At 44.0% G+C, this 21,334-nt stretch overlaps 1 protein-coding gene and 1 non-coding gene across 2 annotated transcripts; both read left to right on the forward strand.

The window, feature by feature from the left end:
- The first annotated feature begins 224 nt into the window (after positions 1-224).
- Positions 225-20,510, forward strand: LOC119951999 (targeting protein for Xklp2-like). The gene is made up of 8 exons (XM_038775454.1): positions 225-243; positions 10,746-10,853; positions 12,312-12,441; positions 14,555-14,659; positions 16,181-16,314; positions 17,110-17,282; positions 19,282-19,438; positions 20,189-20,510. Exons 2-8 carry the CDS (start codon positions 10,751-10,753, stop codon positions 20,194-20,196), a joined length of 810 nt encoding a protein of 269 aa, XP_038631382.1. The 5' UTR covers positions 225-243; positions 10,746-10,750; the 3' UTR covers positions 20,197-20,510.
- trnat-cgu lies at positions 3,125-3,197 on the forward strand. The gene has a single exon. It is a non-coding gene; the product is annotated as a tRNA-Thr (tRNA).
- Positions 20,511-21,334: the final 824 nt, after the last annotated feature.

A 21,334-nucleotide genomic window follows, 5' to 3' on the forward strand; every position in this document is an offset into this window, starting at 1 on the left:
GAGTCAACTGGTAACTTCTTTCCCCATGGTTTTCTCAATTCTGCATTATGGAACCGACTCTCTGTAACCTGGAAACTGGGCGGCAGAATTTGAGAATGTAATGCGAATTAGAAATGCAACTCCTTGTCCCATCACCGAGATTTTCTTGACGTTTACAGTCAGCGAGAATAAGTTACAGCCAATGGGAGGGCATTCACCGAGTCATCGTTGGTTTTGCAGAATTCCCTGTACATCCGTGGATAGGTGGGTTTAATAAACCGGGGGGGGGGGGGGGGGGGGGGGTGTTGTCTGTTATGCAATGTTATCTGCTAGAAACGGTACACTGATTACCAGAGTCCATGGCCCAACATGGCCCATGGCAGCAAGATGTCTGTTCTAGGCGAGGCTCGAATGCACAACCTCGGCACAGTTTACTAATGGCATTGCTCTATAAGTACCGCGCGCTAACCGATTGCGCCACGGGAACACGTAATAACAAAGTAGTTTCATTTAATTACATTTTCACAGAATAGTTGCGACAAATTTGTTCGTTTTGGTGACAAACTGACAAATCCAGAATCCCAGGGCACAACTGATGTGCGGCAACTACAAGAGAAATGTGGATAACGGCACCATCACCAGAAATAGGGTCAGATTTATACTGGGGGGGGGGGGGGGTGGAGCAGTGGGACTGGGTATACACTCCCACTGCTTCACTCCCCCTCCCCCCACAACAGTATAAATCTGACCCTATTTCCAGTTCTCTCCGCCTTTGACAAAGAGTCATCCAGATTCGATTCGTTAGCTGCCTTCTCCACAGATGCTGTCAGACCTGCTGGGATTGTCCAGTATTTTCTGTTTTTGGTAGAGGGATGAATACGTGAATCAAAGACTGCTGTGATGATAGTGGGTTCCTGTCTGTGGGACACTGGCACCAGTACTGGGGAATGTGGGGCCTGCACCATTGGGACGGTCTATCCCTGAACTGTGCTGGGACCAGTGTTCCTGTGAACCGCAGAGCTACGGAATTTCTTCATCTTTGACGCCAATTGACAGCAGATATTGTTGATAGCTGGAACATAGAACATAGAACATAGAACATAGAACAGTACAGCACAGAACAGGCCCTTCGGCCCTCGATGTTGTGCCGAGCAATGATCACCCTACTCAAGTCAACGTATCCACCCTATACCAGTAAGTAACCCACACCCCCCCCCCCCCCCCCCATTAACCTTAAAAAAAAACATTTTTTTTTTAATGACTTTGTGGGCCGCATAAAGACCTTTGGCGGGCCGTAGTTTGCCCACCCCTGGTGTAGGGGATCAGGGTTGAGGGCGCTGGTAATGGTGTCACTTCCAATGGCACCAGGCAAGTACTCTGGGAAGATTTGGAGACAGTACTTTAAGTTGAAATGAAATGAAAGTCGCTTATTGTCACAAGTAGGCTTCAAATGAAGTTACTGTGAAAAGCCCCTAGTCGCCACATTCCGGCACCTGTTCGGGGAGACTGGTACAGGAATTGAACCGTGCTGCTGGCCTGCCTTGGTCTGCTTTCAAAGCCAGTGATTTAGCCCTGTGCTAAACCAGCCCAAGTTGGGGGCTGGGTCAGGGGAGATGCAAATCGGGGGGGGGGGGGGGGGGAATCACATGTTCAAGCCGGGGAGGTTGGATGGGAGGTTTCGGAGATGGGTGGAGAAGGGGATCTGGGTATTAAAAGACCTGTTCCTTGGGGGACGTTTTTTGAGGTTGGAAGAGTTACAGCTTTCAAGTTTTCCTTGAAATAATATTCCAATTTCTGGCAAAGTTGGCACTCTTTTTGACAATATTAACCTGCCATTCAAAACCACTCACTAAAATGACAAATATACTATTCATTAAACCATAAATGCTCTGAACATTGTGCTTTTCAACTTTCTAGATAATGAGGATCACAAATGCATAATTAATTACATAATTTATTAATTTAAAAATGATCTGCCAATGCCTGTAAATATAATTTTGCTGATATCTCCTTTCATTGACTACTTTGAAACCAATTAAATACAATTTTTATTTGCACCTTTTTTATTTGAAAGGCTAAGAATTGTTATCCTTGCCTCTTAACACTTTGGAAGTGTCGTGCAGAAAGAAATGTCTTTATTTAAGTTACTGTAAAAAGGTGGCTAAAATGAAAGCAACTGGAAAATCCTTTTGCTGCAGTACTGGTTAATCAATACCTTCTTCCAGCTTCACCACCCAGCATTGTCCAATTTATATCAGGATATTTCTAGCTGATGGTGACTGGAAAAAAAACTTGAGCATACAAAGCTGAAGAGAGATGCTTCACTGCTTTAGATAGATCACAGCTAATTGGACTATGCTGAAAATGCAAGACAGTCATTTTGGAGATGTTATCCTTTAGGGTAAAATTAATTTCAATCACCTTTAATTTTCAACAAACTGGGACATGGAGGAATCAAATTTCTGGCATACAGAGAAATGAGAGCAAGATGCTGATTCTTGAGGTGTGGGCAGGAGGGGGAAAATAGTCAAAGGATTGGATTGGATTTGGATTTGATTTGTTTATTGTCATGTGTAACGAGGTACGGTGAAAAGTATTTTTCTGCAAGCAGATCATTAAGTACATGAAAATAAAATAAAAGAAAATACATAATAAGGCCACACAAGGTAGGACAGATGCATGACATAATTTGAAAGATATCACATGATTTCTAATTGCTATACTTGGAAGATTCTTATAAAACGAGAATTCAAAGGAATTTGAATAAAAGAACAATTTGATCAGACACTCCTCCACCCTATCCCCATAACCCAGTAACCCTACCCAACACTAAGAGCAATTTAGCATGAAATCGAAAGTGAGTTGAAATAGTCCCACCTCATGTGCTAAAGTGTAACTTTCAATTTTCAAAACCCACCAACCCGATCAGTGCGGCTCGTGTGAAACTTACAAGGAAACACACAGCAGAGTCGTTCATCCCTGTAAGTAACTGATACGTGTCAAATTCTGCTGCTTTCGAGTCGCATCTTTTAAATCCCGGCTCTCCATCTCAAGCATTTCCACATCCATCAATTATCACCCACCTAAAAATTCTGCCTGTTCCTCGCTACCCTGTTAGAACGACTATGCCCCACAAACTGCAGCTGGCTCCATAGCTCAGTGGTTAGAGCACTGGTCTCGTAAACCAAAGGTCGCGATTTCAGCTCTCGCTGGAGCCTATGATTGAAATTTAGTTGATAGGAGTAAATTATGACGCAAGGACGCGAAGAGATGCAAACAGGTTGGTCAGTAACGTGAATCGGTGGCCACATGACAGAGGGGATATCATGCAGGGAAGTGGGAGAATGTATTACGCTGCTCCGAAAAATAGAAACAGCCGAACATTTTTAACAGGTGGAAAACTCTGTTTTGGTGCACATTGAGTCTTGGGTGTGTTTGCACAAGGTATACAGAAAGTTAACATATAGGTGCAGCAAACAATTAGGAAAGAAAATGGCAGGCATTCATCACGAAAGACGCGTGTCACATTCTGCCACTTTTACGTCGCATCTTTTAGCTCCCCATCTCGGACATTTCAACATCCATCAAATATCATCCACCTGAAAATTTAGCCTGTACTTCGCTCCACTGATTATGGTCAAGTTTCTGTGAGCCACCTAGAGGAAACTCATGCAGACATGGGGAGAAGTTGCAGACTCCGCACAAGATAAGTGACTCAAACCAGGAATCGAAGCCAGGTCCCAGTGTGCTACCATGACGCCTATGGTCATTGCGTCAATCAGCAGTCTCCGCTCAAAAAGGTGATATCGCCTCTTGCAAGTTTTAAACCTGTAAGGGTTCCCTGGATTCTGGAAAGTTCCCAAAGGATTGGAAGCATGCTAATGTAACTCCCTTATTCAAATAGGGAGATAGGCAACACGTGGGAAACTATAGGCCAGTTAGCTTGACCTCTGTGATGGGAAAGTTGCTTAGAACATAGAACAGTACAGCACAGAACAGGCCCTTCGGTCCTCGATGTTGTGCCGAGCAATGATCACCCTACTCAAACCCACATATCCACCCTATACCCGTAACCCAACAACCCCCCCCCCCCCTTAACCTTACTTTTTAGGACACTACGGGCAATTTAGCATGGCCAATCCACCTAACCCGCACATCTTTGGACTGTGGGAGGAAACCGGAGCACCCGGAGGAAGCCCACGCACACACGGGGAGGACGTGCAGACTCCACACAGACAGTGACCAAGCCGGTAATCGAACCTGGGACCCTGGAGCTGTGAAGCATTTATGCTAACCACCATGCTACCATGCTGCCCCACCGTGCTTGAATCAATCATTGAGAAGATGACTGAATATTTAGAACATAGAACATTACAGCGCAGTACAGGCCCTTCGGCCCTCGATGTTGCTCCGACCTGTGAAAGACAAACCTCTATCATCATTGTTAGCATGGTTTTGTGAGGGGTAAGTCATGCTTGTCAAACTTGTTTGAGTTCTTTGAGGACGTAACCAGCAAGGTGAATAATGGAGAACCCGTGGATGTGGTATATCTAGACTTCCAGAAGGCATTTGGCAAAGATTGATCCAGTTGGTTAGATTGCAGGGGGTGGAGGTGGAATACTAGATTGGGTGGATGATTGGCTGCCTGACGGAAAACAAAGTGTCGGGTTACATAGGTCCTTCTCTGGCTGGCAAACTGTAACGAGTGGGGTGCCATGGGGTTCAGTCCTCCGACCTCAACTGTTTACAATCTATGATGTGGAGATGCCGGCATTGGACTGGGGTGAGCACAGTAAAAAGTCTTACAACACCAGGTTAAAGTCCAACAAGTTTGTTTCAAACACTAGCTGTTGGAGCACTGTTCCTTCACCTGAGGAAGGAGCAGTGCTCCGAAAGCTAGTGTTTGTAACAAACATGTTGGACTTTAACCTGGTTTACAATCTATATAAATGAACTGCAAGCAGGGACAGAGTGAAACATAGCAAAATTTGTGGATGACACTAAAATAGGTGGGAAGCAGGCAGCGAACGGTGACACAGTAGCACAGTGGTTAGCACTGTCGCTTCACAGCACCAAGGTTCCAGGTTCAATTCCCGCTTGGGTCACTGTCTGTACAGAGTCTGCACATTCTCCCTGTGTCTGCATGGTTTCCTCCGGGTGCTCTGGTTTTGTCCCAGAAGATGTGCTTGTTAGGTGAATTAGAAATTCTGAATTCTCCCTCAGTGTAACTGAACAGGCGCCAGAGTGTGGCAACTCGGGGATTTGCACAGTAACTTCATTGCGGTGTTATTGTAAGCCTAACAATAATAAAGATTATTATTGTTAGAAGAGGAGATATAGATTTTACAGACAGATATAAATAGGCTAGGAGATTGGGCCAAAATTTGGCAGATGGAATTTAATACAGATATTTTGAGGTTATCCGTTTTGGCTGAAAAAATAGTCAGGTAAATTGTTATTTAAATGGAAAACATATTCAAAATGCATCTGAGCAGAGGTATTTGGGTGCCTTTGTTCATGAATCGCAGAAAGTCGGTATGCAGGTACAGAATGTAATAAGAACAGCAAATGGAATGTTCACTGTTCATTGCAAAAACACTGGAGTATAAAAGTAGAGAAGTGTTGCAATTGTATAGGGTGTTGGTGAGACCACATCTGGCGTACTGTGTCCAGTTTTGGTCCCCTTATTTGAGGAAGGATGTGGTGGTATTGGAAGCAGTTCAGAGGAGGTTCACCAGATTGATTCAGGGAAGAAGAGGTTGATTTATGAGGAGACATTAAACAGTTTGGGTTTATACTCACTGAATTTCAGAAGAATGAGGCCATCTGATTGAGAGATAAAAAGTACTAAAAGGGATTGATAAACTAAAGGTAGATTAAATGATTGTGGGGCAATCTAGAACGAGAGGTCACAAATAGAACATAGACCATAGAACAGTACAGCACAGAACAGGCCCTTTGGCCCTCGATGTTGTGCCGAGCATTGTTCAAAACCAAGATCAAACTATCCCACTCCCTGTCATTCTGGTGTGCTCCATGTGCCTATCTAATAACCGCTTGAAAGTTCCTACAGTGTCCGACTCCAATATCACAGCAGGCAGTCAATTCCACACCCTAACCACTCTCTGAGTAAAATACCTACCACGGATATCCCTCCTATATCTCCCACCCTGAATCTTATAGTTATGCCACCGAAGTAAGACTAACTGGCCTATAATTACCAGGGAGAGGCAGTAAATTTAAAACTGAGATGACAAGGCACTACTACTCGCAGAGGGTGGTGAATTTGTGGAACTCGCTGTCCCATAGTGTGGTGGAGGCTGAATCATTAAATGGGTTTCAAGAGATAGATATATTTCCGAATTTAAAAACAGGTCAAAGGGATATGGGGAACAGGTAGGGAGGTGGACTTGAGACCAGGAAGAGATCAGCCACGATCTGATTGAATGGTGAAGGAGGCTTGAAGGGCTGAATTGCTTACCTCTGATCCTAATTCCTAAAAATTCCTGTTGTAAAAATCGGGGAACTGAACACAACTGAACTTGACACAAAGAGACATCTATGCCCAGTGTAGAGAGGCCTGAGGAGAGACAAAAACACTGAAAGTAAGGAGGTCACCAATTGGGCTCAGTTTTGTGCCATTTCTGACTGGATATTTGATGAGTTTATGCTGATGAACGGTGACGAAAGAACACGGACGTGAAGCAGGAAAATCACTCAGGACTGTTTGCAATGTTCACATTTCACTTCACCAATAATTAATTCCAGAGACTTCTAGAGGAAGGAATTCTGAGCAGCGGAGTCAGTAGAGTTTCAAGTCGATCATCTTACCGACTTGGCTATGGCTACAGTGATCATAACGGCATTGATGTTATTCGTCTAAAATCATGATGTGGAAAGGCCGGCGTTGGACTGGGGTGAGCACAGTAAGAAGTCTTACAACACCAGGTTAAAGTCCAACATGTTTGTTTCAAACACTAGCTTTCGGAGCACTGCTCCTTCCTCAGGTGAATGAAGAGATATGTTCCAGAAACATATATATAGACAAAGTCAAAGATGCCAGACAATGCTTGGAATGCAAGCATTTGCGGGTAATCAAATCTCTACAGATCCAGAGATAGGGGTAATCCCAGGTTAAAGAGGTGTGAATTGTCTCAAGCCAGGACAATTGGTAGGACTTTGCAAGTCCAGGCCAGATGGTGGGGGGGTGAATGTAATGCAACTTGAATCCAAGATCCTGGTTGAGGCCGCACTCATGCGCGTGGAACTTGGCTATAAGTTTCTGCTCGGTAATTCTGCGTTGTCGCGTATCCTGAAGGCCACCTTGGAGAACGCTTACCCGGAGATCAGAGGCTGAATGCCCTTGACTGCTGAATTGTTCCCCGACTGGAAGGGAACATTCCTGCCTTCATCAAACATCTTCATCAATGATGTGTTGAAGGCTGCAAAGAAGATGTCGTAGTTTCTCCGCTCCAGGAAAGTACTGGACGACGAAGGGTACTCTGTCGATTGTGTCCCATGTTTGTCTTCCGAGGAGCGCGGTGTGGTTTTTTGCTGTGGCGCGTTGGAACTGTCGCTCGATGAGTCGAGCGCCATATCCCATTTGTATGAAGGCATCTTTCAGCGTCTGTAGATGTCTGTTATGCTCCTCCTCGGCTGAGCAGATTCTATGTATACGGAGGGCTTGTCCATAGGGGATGGCTTCTTTAATGTGTTTAGGGTGAAAGCTGGAGAAGTGGAGCATCGTGAGGTTATCTGTGGGCTTGCGGTAAAGTGAAGTGCTGAGGTGACCGTCCTTGATGGAGATGAGTGTGTCCAAGAATGCAACTGATTTTGGAGAGTAGTCCATGGTGAGTCTGATGGTGGGATGGAACTTATTGATGTCATCGTGTAGTCGTTTCAGTGATTCTTCGCCATGGGTCCAAAGGAAAAATATGTCATCGATGTATCTGGTGTATAACGTCGGAATGTTCCCTTCCAATCACGGAACACTTCAGCAGTCAAGGGCATTCAGCCTCTGATCTCTGGATAAGCGTTCTCCGTAGCCAGCCCTCATTGTCCCACTATCAAAACAATTGCTTGCCAATGAACCAAATGCACCCACCGCCCCAGCCCCTCCCCTGAAATGCACCATTCCGCAGCACCGCTAATACTATCTATTCACCCTGGATGAAATCCTGGGAGATTGGATACTTCATGGGGAAGATAATATGGGGCAGAACAGTGCTACAATGAAAACTGCCGATATCCGTGTTATTGATGTCAGAGATACCGAAACTAAGCGATTCCTGTTCCCTCCCAGTGACAGATGCACAATATAAATATAAAAGCAAATTACTATGGATGCTGGAATCTGAAAAAACCCCCCAGAAAATACTGGACAATCTCAGTAGCTGAGACAGCATCTGCGGAGAGAAAAAGGAGCGAACGTCTTTCGAGTCTGGATGACTCCTTGTCAAAGCACAACACCATGTTTCTGATCGTCCCCCTGCTCATTCTGGCCTGTTCTCTCGATTTCATTGGATCATCTTCTATTGGTGGTGCCCAGAAAGTTTCAATCAGCAGCGCGCTCCTTGTTCTCAATCACTCAACCAGAGTCTACAGCCAATTGGCGGGAAAAGCAGTGACGTCACTGACCGTGGCAGGCCAATGTGAATCTGATTGAAGTTGGGATTTGATTGGTCAATGGACCATTGATACCTCAGTTTGAATTAGAGCTGTGTGTGCAGTGAAAAGGTGCTCAGTTTCTTAGTTAGGGTTGTGCAGTGTGGCTGTGACTTGTGCTGGTAGTGTTTGGAGCGCTGTTAAAGGAGGCATACAGCAATTTCAGTGAGTAGGAGATTATTTATTTATTTGTATCTGTTTTTGTTTTGGATTTCTTTTTGTTTTGAAACTGAGCAGGTTCTCTTGGTGTATTGACGCTGCTGTTTAGATCTTGTATGACCGGGTTGAGTGGGATTACTTATGTGAGGTGCTGGAGTGGTTTGGATTTGTAATGTGAGGTGCTGGAGTGGTTTGGATTTGTAATGTGAGGTGCTGGAGTGGTTTGGATTTGTAAGGGGCTTTGTTGACTGGGTTAGGTTGCTGTACCGGGTTCTGGTAGCTAGTGTATGGACAAATAGGATGACTTTGGTGACTATGCTGAGGGAAGAGACGGGGATGTCCCCTCTTCCCCACTGCTGTTTGTGCTGGTGATTGAGTTGCTGGCAATTGCTCAGAGCCTCAAGGGGTTGGTTGGGGGTGGTGATGGAACACAGTCTTGCTCAGAGCCTCAAAGGGTTGGTTGGGGGTGGAGCACAGTCTTGCTGTATGTGGATGACTTACTGTTAGTATGTCTCAGACCTGATGGGGGAAATTATTGGAATCGTGGGGGAATTTGGCTGGTTTTTGGGGTACAAGCTTAATATGGGGAAGTGAGTTGTTTGTGGTTCAGGTGAGAGGTGTCTGGGGGAACTAGTGTTTGAGTGGTAAGGGACAGATTTAGGTACTTGGGTATTCCAGTGGTAAGGGACTGGGGCAGACTACATAAGTTGAATGTGGATCAGATGGAGGATTTCTGGAGATGGGATGTGCTCCTGTTGTCTTTGGTGGATAGGGTGCAGTCGATAAAAATTATGGCCCTCCTGAGGTTCCTTTTTTTTCCAGTGCCTCCCCATCTTTCTGTGGTCGTGGGTGGTTCAATGAGATTATTGTGGGCTTTGTGGGGGGCAGGCAATGCTCGAGTGGAATTGAGGAGATGGTGGGCTGGTACTGCTGAATTTCAAAAATTACTACTGGGTGGCTAACAGGCATGGCTAGGTGTCTGGTGGGGGTTGTGCTGGTGTGTGTGCATGGAGGTGGTGTTTGGGGGCAGTGGAGGAGATATGTGGGAGCAAAGGGATGTTAGTGTGGTCCCCAACCTGTGAAAAGCATTGGTTTGCCCTGGGCGATTGATTTTGGAGGGTGGTGGTTGGGAATTTGGTGGGAGAGTGGAGGTTGAGGCTGGGGGATTTGATCTTGGAAGATGAGCTGGTTCTTTGGGGTGGAGGATAGCTGTGTGTTGGGGGGGGGGGGGCATGTAACCATGTCCATATGTTCTGGGCATGTCCAAAACTGGCAGGGGTTTGCTGATACCATGTCCATGGTATTAAATATGAGGATGGCAATAGTCTGGAGGTGATTTTTGTGGCATTGCAGGATCTGGGAATCCGAGAGAGGGGGGGGGGGGTGGATGGTCTGGCCTTGGCTTCCTTGGTAGCCTGGAGGTGTATATTGCTGGCGTGGAGGGACTCAAAAGCCCCTGAAACCAAAGACCTGGCTTTCAGATATGGCAGGCTTCCTCTGCCTGGAGAAAGTAAGTTTGCCATGAGGGTCTCTGCTGGGGTTTGCCCAGAGGTGGCAACGATTTGTATCATCATCAGCAGAGAGGGGGGTTAGCTTAGTGGGGTAAGTAATGGCAAGACCTGTGGGAGAGGGTGGTGGAATTTGCGTTACGTATATATTCTTGTGTATATTGTTGGGTTTTTGCTGCTGTTAAATTGTGAAAGAAATACTTCAAAAATGTTTGTTTTTTAAAACAAATCTTGTATTTATAGGCTGTATTCAAGTGGTTTAATTCCCTTTTGCATGACTGATGTTCACATGACTTGTGATATCGATGTTATTCCTTAGTTTTGAGTAACTTTCAGATGGGAATTCACTCTTGGTTTAATTTTTACACTCCCTCTTGTGCTCCCTCTACACAATAGGTGAGAATATTTTAACTCTGGATTTTGGTTTTAATACAGATTCAATGGGAACCATCAGAGTGACTTTACCATCTTTCCCTGGGAAACAAGGAGTGCCAAAGGCTGTGGTCTTCCCAATGACTCACTTTGAAGCAATCAATATATCTGGTATGGACTGTTTCTACTCTGCCACTGGGAGCTCGGTATTGGAGTGCGAATGGTCGTTTTGGTGCCCTTGTGTTAAAATGTTCTCTCCTTTCTAGTGATGGAGAGTCTGTAACATGAGTATGGTGACCACTGTATGGAAAGTGAATTAATATCTTGCCTGTTGGGTGATGGACAGTTGCTCTTGCAGATTCAGTGGCTGCTTGGGAATGAATTGAGGCTAATCTTCAGCTCTAGATTCCTGTTTATTTGTTGACCTTTGAGCCAAACCTCAAGGGTTGAGTAATGGGTGTCTCTGGAAGCTTTTTAACATACCTAAATTGGCATATGATGGCCCAAACTGCCTCTTGTGCTGTAAACAATCTTCACCCCATAGTTCATGATTCACGACCTGTGAGTCTTTAGTCAGTAAATCATGGTACAATGCTTATCCATGATTCTTCTACTCATGCACATTTCATTATTGATTTGTCAAAACTTGTAATTGAAATAAACATGTTGGCTTTGTGATTGAGTCTTACTGCTTTCAACTTGCCCAGTTGCCATCTATACTAATTGGCTGATGTTGCCAGTCATTGGTTCACAAGAAGTGGAAATGTCACATTTTTTTAAGTGCCTTTGTGTTTCTGAATTGGGAGCTAGTGGCTGCAAATGAATCTTCCTCCCAAGCAATCCCAAACTTGAGATTATCCCGAACTTGAGATTCTCTCATGCTACAGAGTTATTACAAGACCACAACAGTGGTCTTGTAATAACTCTGTAGCATGAGAGAATCTCAAGAGAATCTGGACAGCATACCTTGTTCCAGGAGTGACTTCATGTAAAAGTACAGATATGACACATTAAAACAAACTTGTGCTAATCAATAGTGAATTCTGTAATCCTTAACTGATCCCTTTATTCCCACTTGAAGAAATAAATTCTGCTTTCAATCCACTGTTTAAAACAAGTTAGCACCCAGGGATATCTGCTGCAGAGATATTGTCAGACTTTCAAGAAAAGATCTGACTCCTGTCAGGACCATGCAGACACTCTGGCTGTAATGTTTCTGCTTCCGTTTCATTTGATCAGACCATTCAGAGATGCCAGCTGACTACAGGCATCCTTATTAACTACTGTTGAGACCAAATGCAACCAATAATTCGTTTGTTTAACTTGTACTGCACCAAAAGTAATATGTCTGAAATGCCTACATGCTTCACACTTTGTGAAGCAAATAAAATTGTTTTCATAAAATCTGACAACACAGATTAAATAAATAGTTTTTCCTGATAATTCACCCCATTCCTTCATGGAAGGAAATTCCAGCTAAATCCTGCACTGACTCTGGATGAAACTTGTTTCTGCTTTTCCTTTATTTGGGTTCCTCCTCCCTTCAGCACCTTGATGCAGTCACACAACCATGGTTTCCATCAGTGATTGTTAACGGTTTCAGCCCAATCTGTCCTTTTGTCCCTGCAGAGAGTGGACACACGAGTGCTGAAACCCACAATTCTTCATCAACTGGCCTGGACAGGCCCACAATTCAAGTGGCTTGGACAGACAATACTGACAGTCCTGCCCAGCACAGTCCTGCCCAGCAGCCCCCATTGTAAGTAATGTTCAGGGATAGCTCCTTTCTATTTGTCAGCCATTCAAACTTTTGCCCCTGCTTTTTTCAGATGGAGTATGATATCTGGCTCTCCATCATGGTGCTGTCTTTTGGAATGCTTTGAGTTGTTGTTGGGGTTTTTGAGGAGTGAATGACTTCAAGAATATTTCCAATAGTCTCAAGTGGCGTCATGGAAGGCTGGGAATGGCCCCCACTGGACTGGAATCAGTTTTCAAAAGCTTTGGCACCGTCCCAGCGATACTGTTTCGGGTGAATTGCACTTGAAAAGAATAGAACTGGGACCAAGGTTGACCAAGGTTTAAACTAACTGGATTTGATGTGGTTTGGTGGATGCTTGCTGCCCTGTTTGCCCAGAGGGCTGGAAAAAGATCAGCTATAGATATGTGGTAGTCATGGTGGGCATTGGGTTGGATATCTAATACTCGTGGAATGCTGTAATGAAAACCCATCTGGTTCACTAACAGTCTTCAGCAAAGGAAATCTGTCCTTGTGTGGTCTGGCCTACATGTAACTCCAGACCCACAGGAATGTGGTTCACTGTTAACTACTCCACCCATTCAAATTGCTCCATCCAGAAAGTTTCAGTGTAATTAATGCCAGTCACTCTTTACTTATGGACATTTTCTGGAAGGGTGAAGGGGCTGGCAATGCTTCAGAAGTGAATGCTTGTGGCGATGAGGAAGGGGCTCTGATTCAAGCAGAGAATGCTAACAATAAGAGGATCAATAGGAAGAACTTGAAGCCACTGTGGACCTTTTTGTGGAGCAGACTATATGGTCAATGGAAGAGTCCTGGGGAAAATTGATGTCCAGAGATCTGGGAGTTCGGGTCCATCTGTACCCTGAAGGTGGCAACACAGGTTGATAGTGGTCAAGAAGGCATACAGCATGCTTGCCTTCATTGGACGGGGTATTGAGTACAAGTCAGCAGGTCATGTTACAGTTGTATCGGACTTTGGTTAGGCCACATTTGGAATACTGCGTGCAGTTCTGGTCACCACATTACCAGAAGGACGTGGATGCTTTAGAGAGGGTGCCGAGGAGGTTCACCAGAATGTTACCCGGTATGGAGGGTGCTAGCTATGAAGAAAGGTTGAGTAGATTAGGATTGTTTTTGTTGGAAAGACTGAAGTTGAGGAGAGACCTGATTGAGGTCTACAATATGGACAGGGTGGATAGCAATAAGCTTTTCCAAGAGTGGGGGTGTCAATTACAAGGGGTCACTATTTCCAGGTGAGAGGGGGAAAGTTTAAGAGAGATGTGCGTGGAAAGTTTTTTATGCAGAGGGTGGTGGGTGCCTGGAATGCTTTGCCAGCGGAGGTGGTAGAGGTGGGTACGATAGCAGCAGCATTTAAGATGCATCTGGACAGATATATGAACGAGTGGGGAACAGAGAGAAGTAGACCTTGGTAAATAGGCAACGGGTTTAGATAAAGGATCTGGATCGGTGCAGGCTGGGAGGGCTGAAGGGCCTGTTCCTATGCTGTAATGTTTTTTGTTCGTTGTCTTTGCTAATTCCAAATAAGCATTTGTAACACTTGCAAAGGATGCACAGATATGAAAAAGGATGCATCAGCCAGTAAAGCCAATTGACTCAGAATTAAATGACCTTCATCTGGTAGTTGAATATTCATTTTCGATTTGTTGCTGATGACATTGGGTTCAGATAGGTTAAAGGTGACTGTTGAATGCACTTCTCCAGAAAGCAGCAGTGCAATAATTATCTCAACATTAAAATCTTGTGCTGGTGGTTCTCTCCTAGTACAGTAGTAAAATATACTGATTTTGTCTTGATGATTTCCAGGAATTATAATTGACTCTTACTGGCCAGTTACTAGAAAATGTAGTCTCCGAAGGGTGCGGTTCCTGTAATTGATGACAATGTGTATAAGGATACTACACTGAACAGATTGTTTGAGGAAGTGTTTTTTTTTTTTTTGTTGCATCTGGGCTCCAGGTTCACTGTTTCCTTGTGTCCACAGATGCTGTCAGACCTGAGTTTGCCATTTTGGTTTCATATTCAGCAGCTGCAGTAACTTGCTTTTTATGCTTTCCAGGCAGATTATCTCATCTCTGACATTTTCATATTCCAGTAGAGTAAACTCAGAACACATTCTAAGGGCTGAATATTTGAACACGGTGCCCCAGGACCTATGGAGAGCCAGTCCGACTGTACCAAGAACCCCCATGGTGCTCAGGTAAGGTCTTGTCAGAACCCAGCCTCTTTAGTGTCCGATCCAATTTGACCTCGAGCATGCATATTCTGGCAATCAAGGGCTGTATTTTAACTGCATGGCTTGTCAGAAAATTTGATGCTTCCTTGAATTAATGACTTCCCAAATCATTTAGGAGAACACTTCCCAAGAAAACAAGGATTAATGGATATGAAGTAATGAGTCAGAATTTTCAGGCCCTTGTTGACTTTTTAAAAATTTCCAGTACCCAATTTGTTTTCCAAATAAGGGGGAATTTAGCATGGCCAATTCACCTACCCTGCACAGCTTTGGGTTGCAAGACCCATGCAACACAGATTGTCCATAATCTAGGATCAAACTTGGCACCCTGATGCAGCAGTGCTAACCACTGCACCATCATGCCACCCCATTAGACGTAATAAACATAGTGACTGCCTTTACTAAATGGGTTACAGCTTGTCCCTCCATTTCACTCAAATCTCCACGGATTGAGATGAATACAAGTCTTCCAACTGCTGATGTTACTCTAGCTGATGTCCCTCTATGGAGGAGTTCTTTTCCACCTCCTCCACGTACGCACACACTTTTCTGGACCTGGGGTGGAGGGTGTTGCACGCAGGATTGCCATACAACATTGTGTTGTGCCAGGGCCTGCTGAGGTATGAACATTCTGGGGTTGCCAAAAAATATGAACTCGCTAGATATAAAAGTACTAGCAAAAAAAGCAAGTCCGAGGAGAGGAACCCTGCACTGAGTAACTCCTCCTGATTCCTCGAAGCCTGTCCAACATTGAAGGCATGGTGTGTTTTAAAATACTCTGCACTTGTCTGGATGGGTGTGGCTCCAACAAAATGCAACACTATTGAAGACCGAGCAGTCCTGCTTAATTGCCACCCCTTCCACAGATACACCGTAGTACCAGTGTACCATCTGAAGATGCACTGCAGGAACTCACCAAGGCTGCTTTCAAACCTGCCAGTTCAAAATCAGGAGATACCTGGCAACACCATCTGGATGTTCCCCCTCCAGTCATAGACATCACTGTCACTGATCCAAATCCTGGAATTCCTTCCCCACAGCACGGGGGTGGCCCAACACCTTGGACTCTAGCAGTTCATACCTAACTAGGAATAGGTGATAAATGTTGGCCCATACATCTACATTTAAAAAAAAAAACAAAAAAAAAACAGTCTATGAAAAGTGTGCACAGGACGAGATATACTGGCAAATTTTCAACCTTGCTTGCATACAGTGACAGTGCCATAGGATCATAGTGCTGCATCAAGACCAAAGGCAGCATAGAAACAAGAGGCAGGATAGTGTTTTTGTACAGAAGGCAATGCAGGACGGGGTTCTCTTGTTGAGAACCTACAGCATGGAAAAAGATCCTTTAGCCCATGTCTGCGTCGGCCATCAAGCACTGACACAACTGGATGGCCCCCTGTGCTATGGTTCTGGTGGACCAGTTTGAGTTAGTCCAGTCCATGAGATGTTACTGCCACCTCTGCTGTATCTCTTCCACAGGCGGCGACAGAGATCCCAACGGCCAATGAGCACTGAGGAATTGGAAATGGAGACAATCTCCCGCTTGCAGAAGGAGACAGCAGAGCACATCAAACGCAATCAGGAAATCATGCACAGGGCCATTGCTGGAACAGGTATTCAATCTCTTCCATTTGGATAGTCAATCCAGCTGACCTGCAAGATTGGCTACTTCAGATACACTACAATCTGCAGTGTCTGAACTAGGTTTTGGGGAGGGGGTTAAGGGGTGATGAGGACGAATTATGTTTGTTTTTGAGGGTGTATAGGTTGGAACAATTCATTTGGGTAGATGTTTGTTTTGCACTAATCTACAAATGAGTCGGGTATTAAATCCTTGTGCAAGTGTTCTGGAGGGAGGTGAGGCGGACTCCAGGTGCAGGAGAAGATCCATCCCAATTAGATCCAAGGCACTCATTCAGAGTTTCGATATAGAGTTGCAAGAACATTAAGTACAATCAAAAAATTTCTTGTGATTGGGGGGGGGTTAGATGCCAATGTTTGCTGTAGCTGGCACCATACTGAAAATTAGTGGGCATGATTGTACCAATCAAACTGTTTACACATCATATTGGTGATCTTGCCAATAACTATTTGTGCTCTTATATTAGTGGCCATTGTATCACGTGATGCATCGGTTACATTGTCCTCTAATCCTTGCAAGGTGTTCGCTCTCTGTGCCAATATGATCTGAACCAAGTCAGTTAATACGCAGTAATGGGAAGGAGTGAGCTTTACACCAGTCAATGGCAGAATTTATCTTTGCTGAGAAAAATGAACTTTGTTCTGTTATGGGAGAAAGACTATGTCTTGCTGTTTCTTAAACTTAAAATTGGTGCTCGTTTTGTGAACCGTTACTATCTTCCATTTTTGTGCTAGGCAAGTTTCATTTGTGGAACCCTCTTCCCCAGTTTCTGATCTCTCTCCAGGTCAGCACACGAGGAGGAATTCCAATCCGCTTACCTTTCCTGTCAACACGCAACTCCACACCACCCTATCAGCCACAGCTCACACAGAATCCAAGTCTGATACGGAGTATAAAGAGTTTAACTTCATCCAGGAGCTCCGCAAGTATACACCCTTGGTGAGTGAACAAAGGTTTGATTTAACTTGAATGATTCAGTCATAAGCTGAACTCACTTGGACTGCCCGAGCCTTTCTGACAAGCTTGTGGCCATTTATTACTCCATCTCCCTCATGGCAGATTACAATTGGGTCCTTGTCCCACTTGCCCATCTCCTCCTCTCTCCATACATTCATGTACTTGTACATGTACTCTTGATGTTTAAAAAGGATGATTAGGAGACAGTTCATCATTGTGTTTGGGTACTATTCTTCTTGGGTGATAGGGGTATGTTGCGGAACCAATAGAGACAGAGGCTTTGGTTCAGGAATTTTATTTGGCACTAATCATGGAGAGACTGAAATAGGCATTCCACAATGCTCTGAAATTACACAGTTGAAAACCATTATATTCATAGTCTGAAACACTGGCTGGCTTGATTACGTCAAACAAATATTTGGAATGTTCTTGGTGCCTTACTGGTCGTATTTTCATGCCCTTGCTAAAACTGTTTCTAAGGAATATTTTTTGTTTACAATTTTTTTCTATTCAAACTGTTTAAAATATAGTCAGGCAATCCCATCATGCTTTAAAGTGCCTTTTCTTCAATAGCAACAAACTTATTTTTTAAGTGGGCACATAATCCTCACAAACTTCACTTCCACACCCGACATAAGGGCAATGACATGGGGAAAATGCATTTTTGGATGTGAGGGGCCTAGCATTCGGCCAGTAAGAACCATAATCGTCTACCCCTCCACTTAATTCTAACAGTCATCCACACACCACTCCTGGACTGGATATAGTCCATACTCCGAACCGTTCTAACTGTAGACTCGCTAGGGAAATGCTTAAACCTCTTGAATATAAAACTCAACTCCATATAGGCCTGTTTTACTGAGCAACCTGGGAAACTGGATGGAAAAAGGTATTCTCCTTGGGCACGTTGTTCCTTGGCGTCATTGACAAACATGGAAATATTGCACCAAAATCTATCCAGCCAGTGAGGCCCCAAGGAAGCTCTTGGGTGGACACATAATAACGTGCCAAGTTCAGTAGCTGCCTCACCTTTACTGATTTCCTCTCCCCACAAAATAACTGCATTTGTGAAAATATGCAACTCGCCACCTTCGAGCAATTGAAAACAAATTGTGGCCTAGCCAGTGACACCCACATCTTGTAAATGATTTTCATCTATGTTCTGGGGTGTTCCGTGTCAACCACATTGCTGTGGGTCTGGAGTTGCATGTAGATCCAGACAGGATGACATTTCCTTTCCTAAAAGAGGATTCGACATGGCCATCATTAGACTTTTCTAAAATTCCTGAGTTTTTAAAAATCTTGAATTGAACCCAGATTCCCCAGATAGAGGTCAGTCCACTGATGACACTGCCTCACATAAAATGTAAATTTGGAAAGTTTCCACTTTATACGGTTTTCCTCTGGAAAAAATTAAGTGGTAGACCACATATGCATTTTAAGGACGAGACTTGCAATGATACAGGGACTTTATTCGATCAGAGATCGACTCGTGTATCAATGTTTATGGTTGCAGGGTTTTAACCCCGCAGGGTGATGCAGGTTTGAATCATCACTGCTAGAACAGCAGCCAGTTACACTTTGGTGATGGTATTGGATCAATGATCCAGAGCTCAGGTTAACTGTCCTCTGTTCAGGACACAAAGCGATGAGTAACAATTGCCCAATTCATGAAAGAATAAAATACTATATGAAATTCCAGAATTTTCTGGTAGTGTGGAGGTCCATGCAGCCCAGGACATAAAGGTGATGACTACAAGATCTAGGAAGTGTGGTGCTACAGCTGAATGTTGGATTTCATCTTGATTGCTGGGGTACAAACCTGGCACTTTTATTTGTGAAGAGCACTGCATCTGGTGAACCAGTTTACTTCTAAGCAACATGGCAGTGGACTTGTTTGAGGTATAGATTGAACTAAAATTGTGGTGAATTTAGAATGAAGTTGGAATTTATTTTGTACACCATGATTCTGCCATTCTAGACACGTGTATTCCGAAGATGCACAGTGCCAAAACCATTCATGTTGGAAGTGAAAAGAAAGAATATGAATATTAAGCCATATATCTCAATGGCTGAGTTTATTAGCAAGTTTGAATATCGGTCTTGTGGAGCAGCTGCCAAGGGCCAGGAGACTCCAGGTACCACACTCTGCCCTGACTGACCCCTTCACCTGCAGCCCACCATTCTCTATCCTTTCATTCCTCTTCAATTACCAGACGTGCCACACAAGTGACCAGTCTCTCTCCTTTTCCCATTACTTTAATTGAAAGCCAAGTTGACCATTAGGCAAACCGTCAGATTATCTGACAGTCTGTTAATTCCTGTCATTCTCAGCTCATTTGATAACTCTTATTAAAATAAGTCTCTTATTAACTGTCCAAGGTGTTCAACATTGCTTTAGCTAATCTGGGCACAATTAGTTCCTCAATGGTTGGTATCCTGTCTGTCAGACTTTTCCCAATGGGAAGAATGGTGTGATTTCCCAATATTATTGACTGTAATCCAGAGTCCCAATCCCACCCCAGCTAATGTACTGGGTTCAAACCGCACCACAGCTGGCTGTGAAACAATCTTGGCACCCAATTGTCAAAATCTGTGCTTCAAATTTGGGGAAGAACATTGTCATGGTTTGACATATGACTCTAGACACATGTGGCTGACGCTCTGCAATTGGGCTTGGGCAAGAACATGCTGGCCTTTCCAATGGTATCCATATCCCAGGAGCTAATGCAACTATCTACATGTTTGATGATTCAAAGGAAAAGTTGTGAAACTGATTATTTTCTGGAAGAGACAGTTGGCAATACAAATCATAATTTAACCCCCAAGGTATTGGGAGCTCTGCTGTCGATAGCTGGATTGACCCTTTTTTCTCCTTCTTTCCATAGAACTGTGATGGGTTACATTCAGGATGGTATAACTCGCAGCAGTAAACCAATCTCGGTCTCGTTTCCTAATCTTGTCATAAATGTTTGTTATTCTGTCAAAGGTCCCCTAGTGTGAAATGCCTCTACTTTTTCCTTGTTCATTCAGCAGCCTGGCTGTTGAAGTAAATTATTAATTCCAGTCCAGAAAGGACTTTGTTCACTAAACCTCAGTTCCAGAGAGCTCAGCAGTTTTTGTTGTTTTTTTAAAAAAGTGGTCAATTTATACAACCTTGTACTTGTCTGTTTTAAGTTGTGTATGTAATAAAGATTTCTTTTGACATGAGTAACTTGTCTCGTGCTCTTTGCATCTGGGCCCACTTGAGCTGCTACAGGGTAAAGTAAATATCAAGTCTTTCTGCTACATTCAAAAGTCAACCTTTTTTTAAATCCAGGGAATATTCTGGTGTTTGGGGGGAGGAATTTTTAATGCAAGTGTTTCATCTCAGTCTAGCACAACACAATTACAGATCATTATTTAAGGAGGCCATCAGGCCCCAAGTTTGCACCAGCCTGAAACAGCACCCCAGCTAGGACTGCTCCCCTGGTCAATCTGTGACCCAACTTGCATATCCCTAGACACTGAGGATCATGGTCAATCCACCTAACCTGCATATCTTTGGACTCTTGGGACTCTGGAACAGAACCCATGCAGACAGGTGGAGAAAGTACAAACTCCACACAGTCACCCACCCAAGGCCAGAATTGAACCTGGATCCCTGGCAGTGAGGCAGCAGTGCTAACCACTATGCCACCATACTAGATTTCTCAGTGATTGGTATAGGTCGTCCAGCACAGCTATATCTTCGTAACAATGGATTTTCACCTTTTGGTCCAGTTATTTTTTTGTTTGCCACCAACGTCCAATTCATTTGGATTCTACACTTGTTCCATTGAAATTCAACAATTTCATTGGCATCTCCTGGAGTCCAAGACCAATTTCTCATCAAAATGGAATATGCATGTCTAACAAGTAAATATGGAAGTGGTACCTGGGATGAGGCAGTTACCCATTGAAGAAAATAAGGGGACAGCTGGATTATTCTGATCAAGATCAGCTGCCATTCTTATCCAGAGTACACCGAGGTTTATGTATAGAATTGTTTTAGA

Source organism: Scyliorhinus canicula, chromosome 17, assembly GCF_902713615.1.
Source record: "Scyliorhinus canicula chromosome 17, sScyCan1.1, whole genome shotgun sequence".
NCBI classification, from domain to species: Eukaryota; Metazoa; Chordata; class Chondrichthyes; order Carcharhiniformes; family Scyliorhinidae; genus Scyliorhinus; species Scyliorhinus canicula.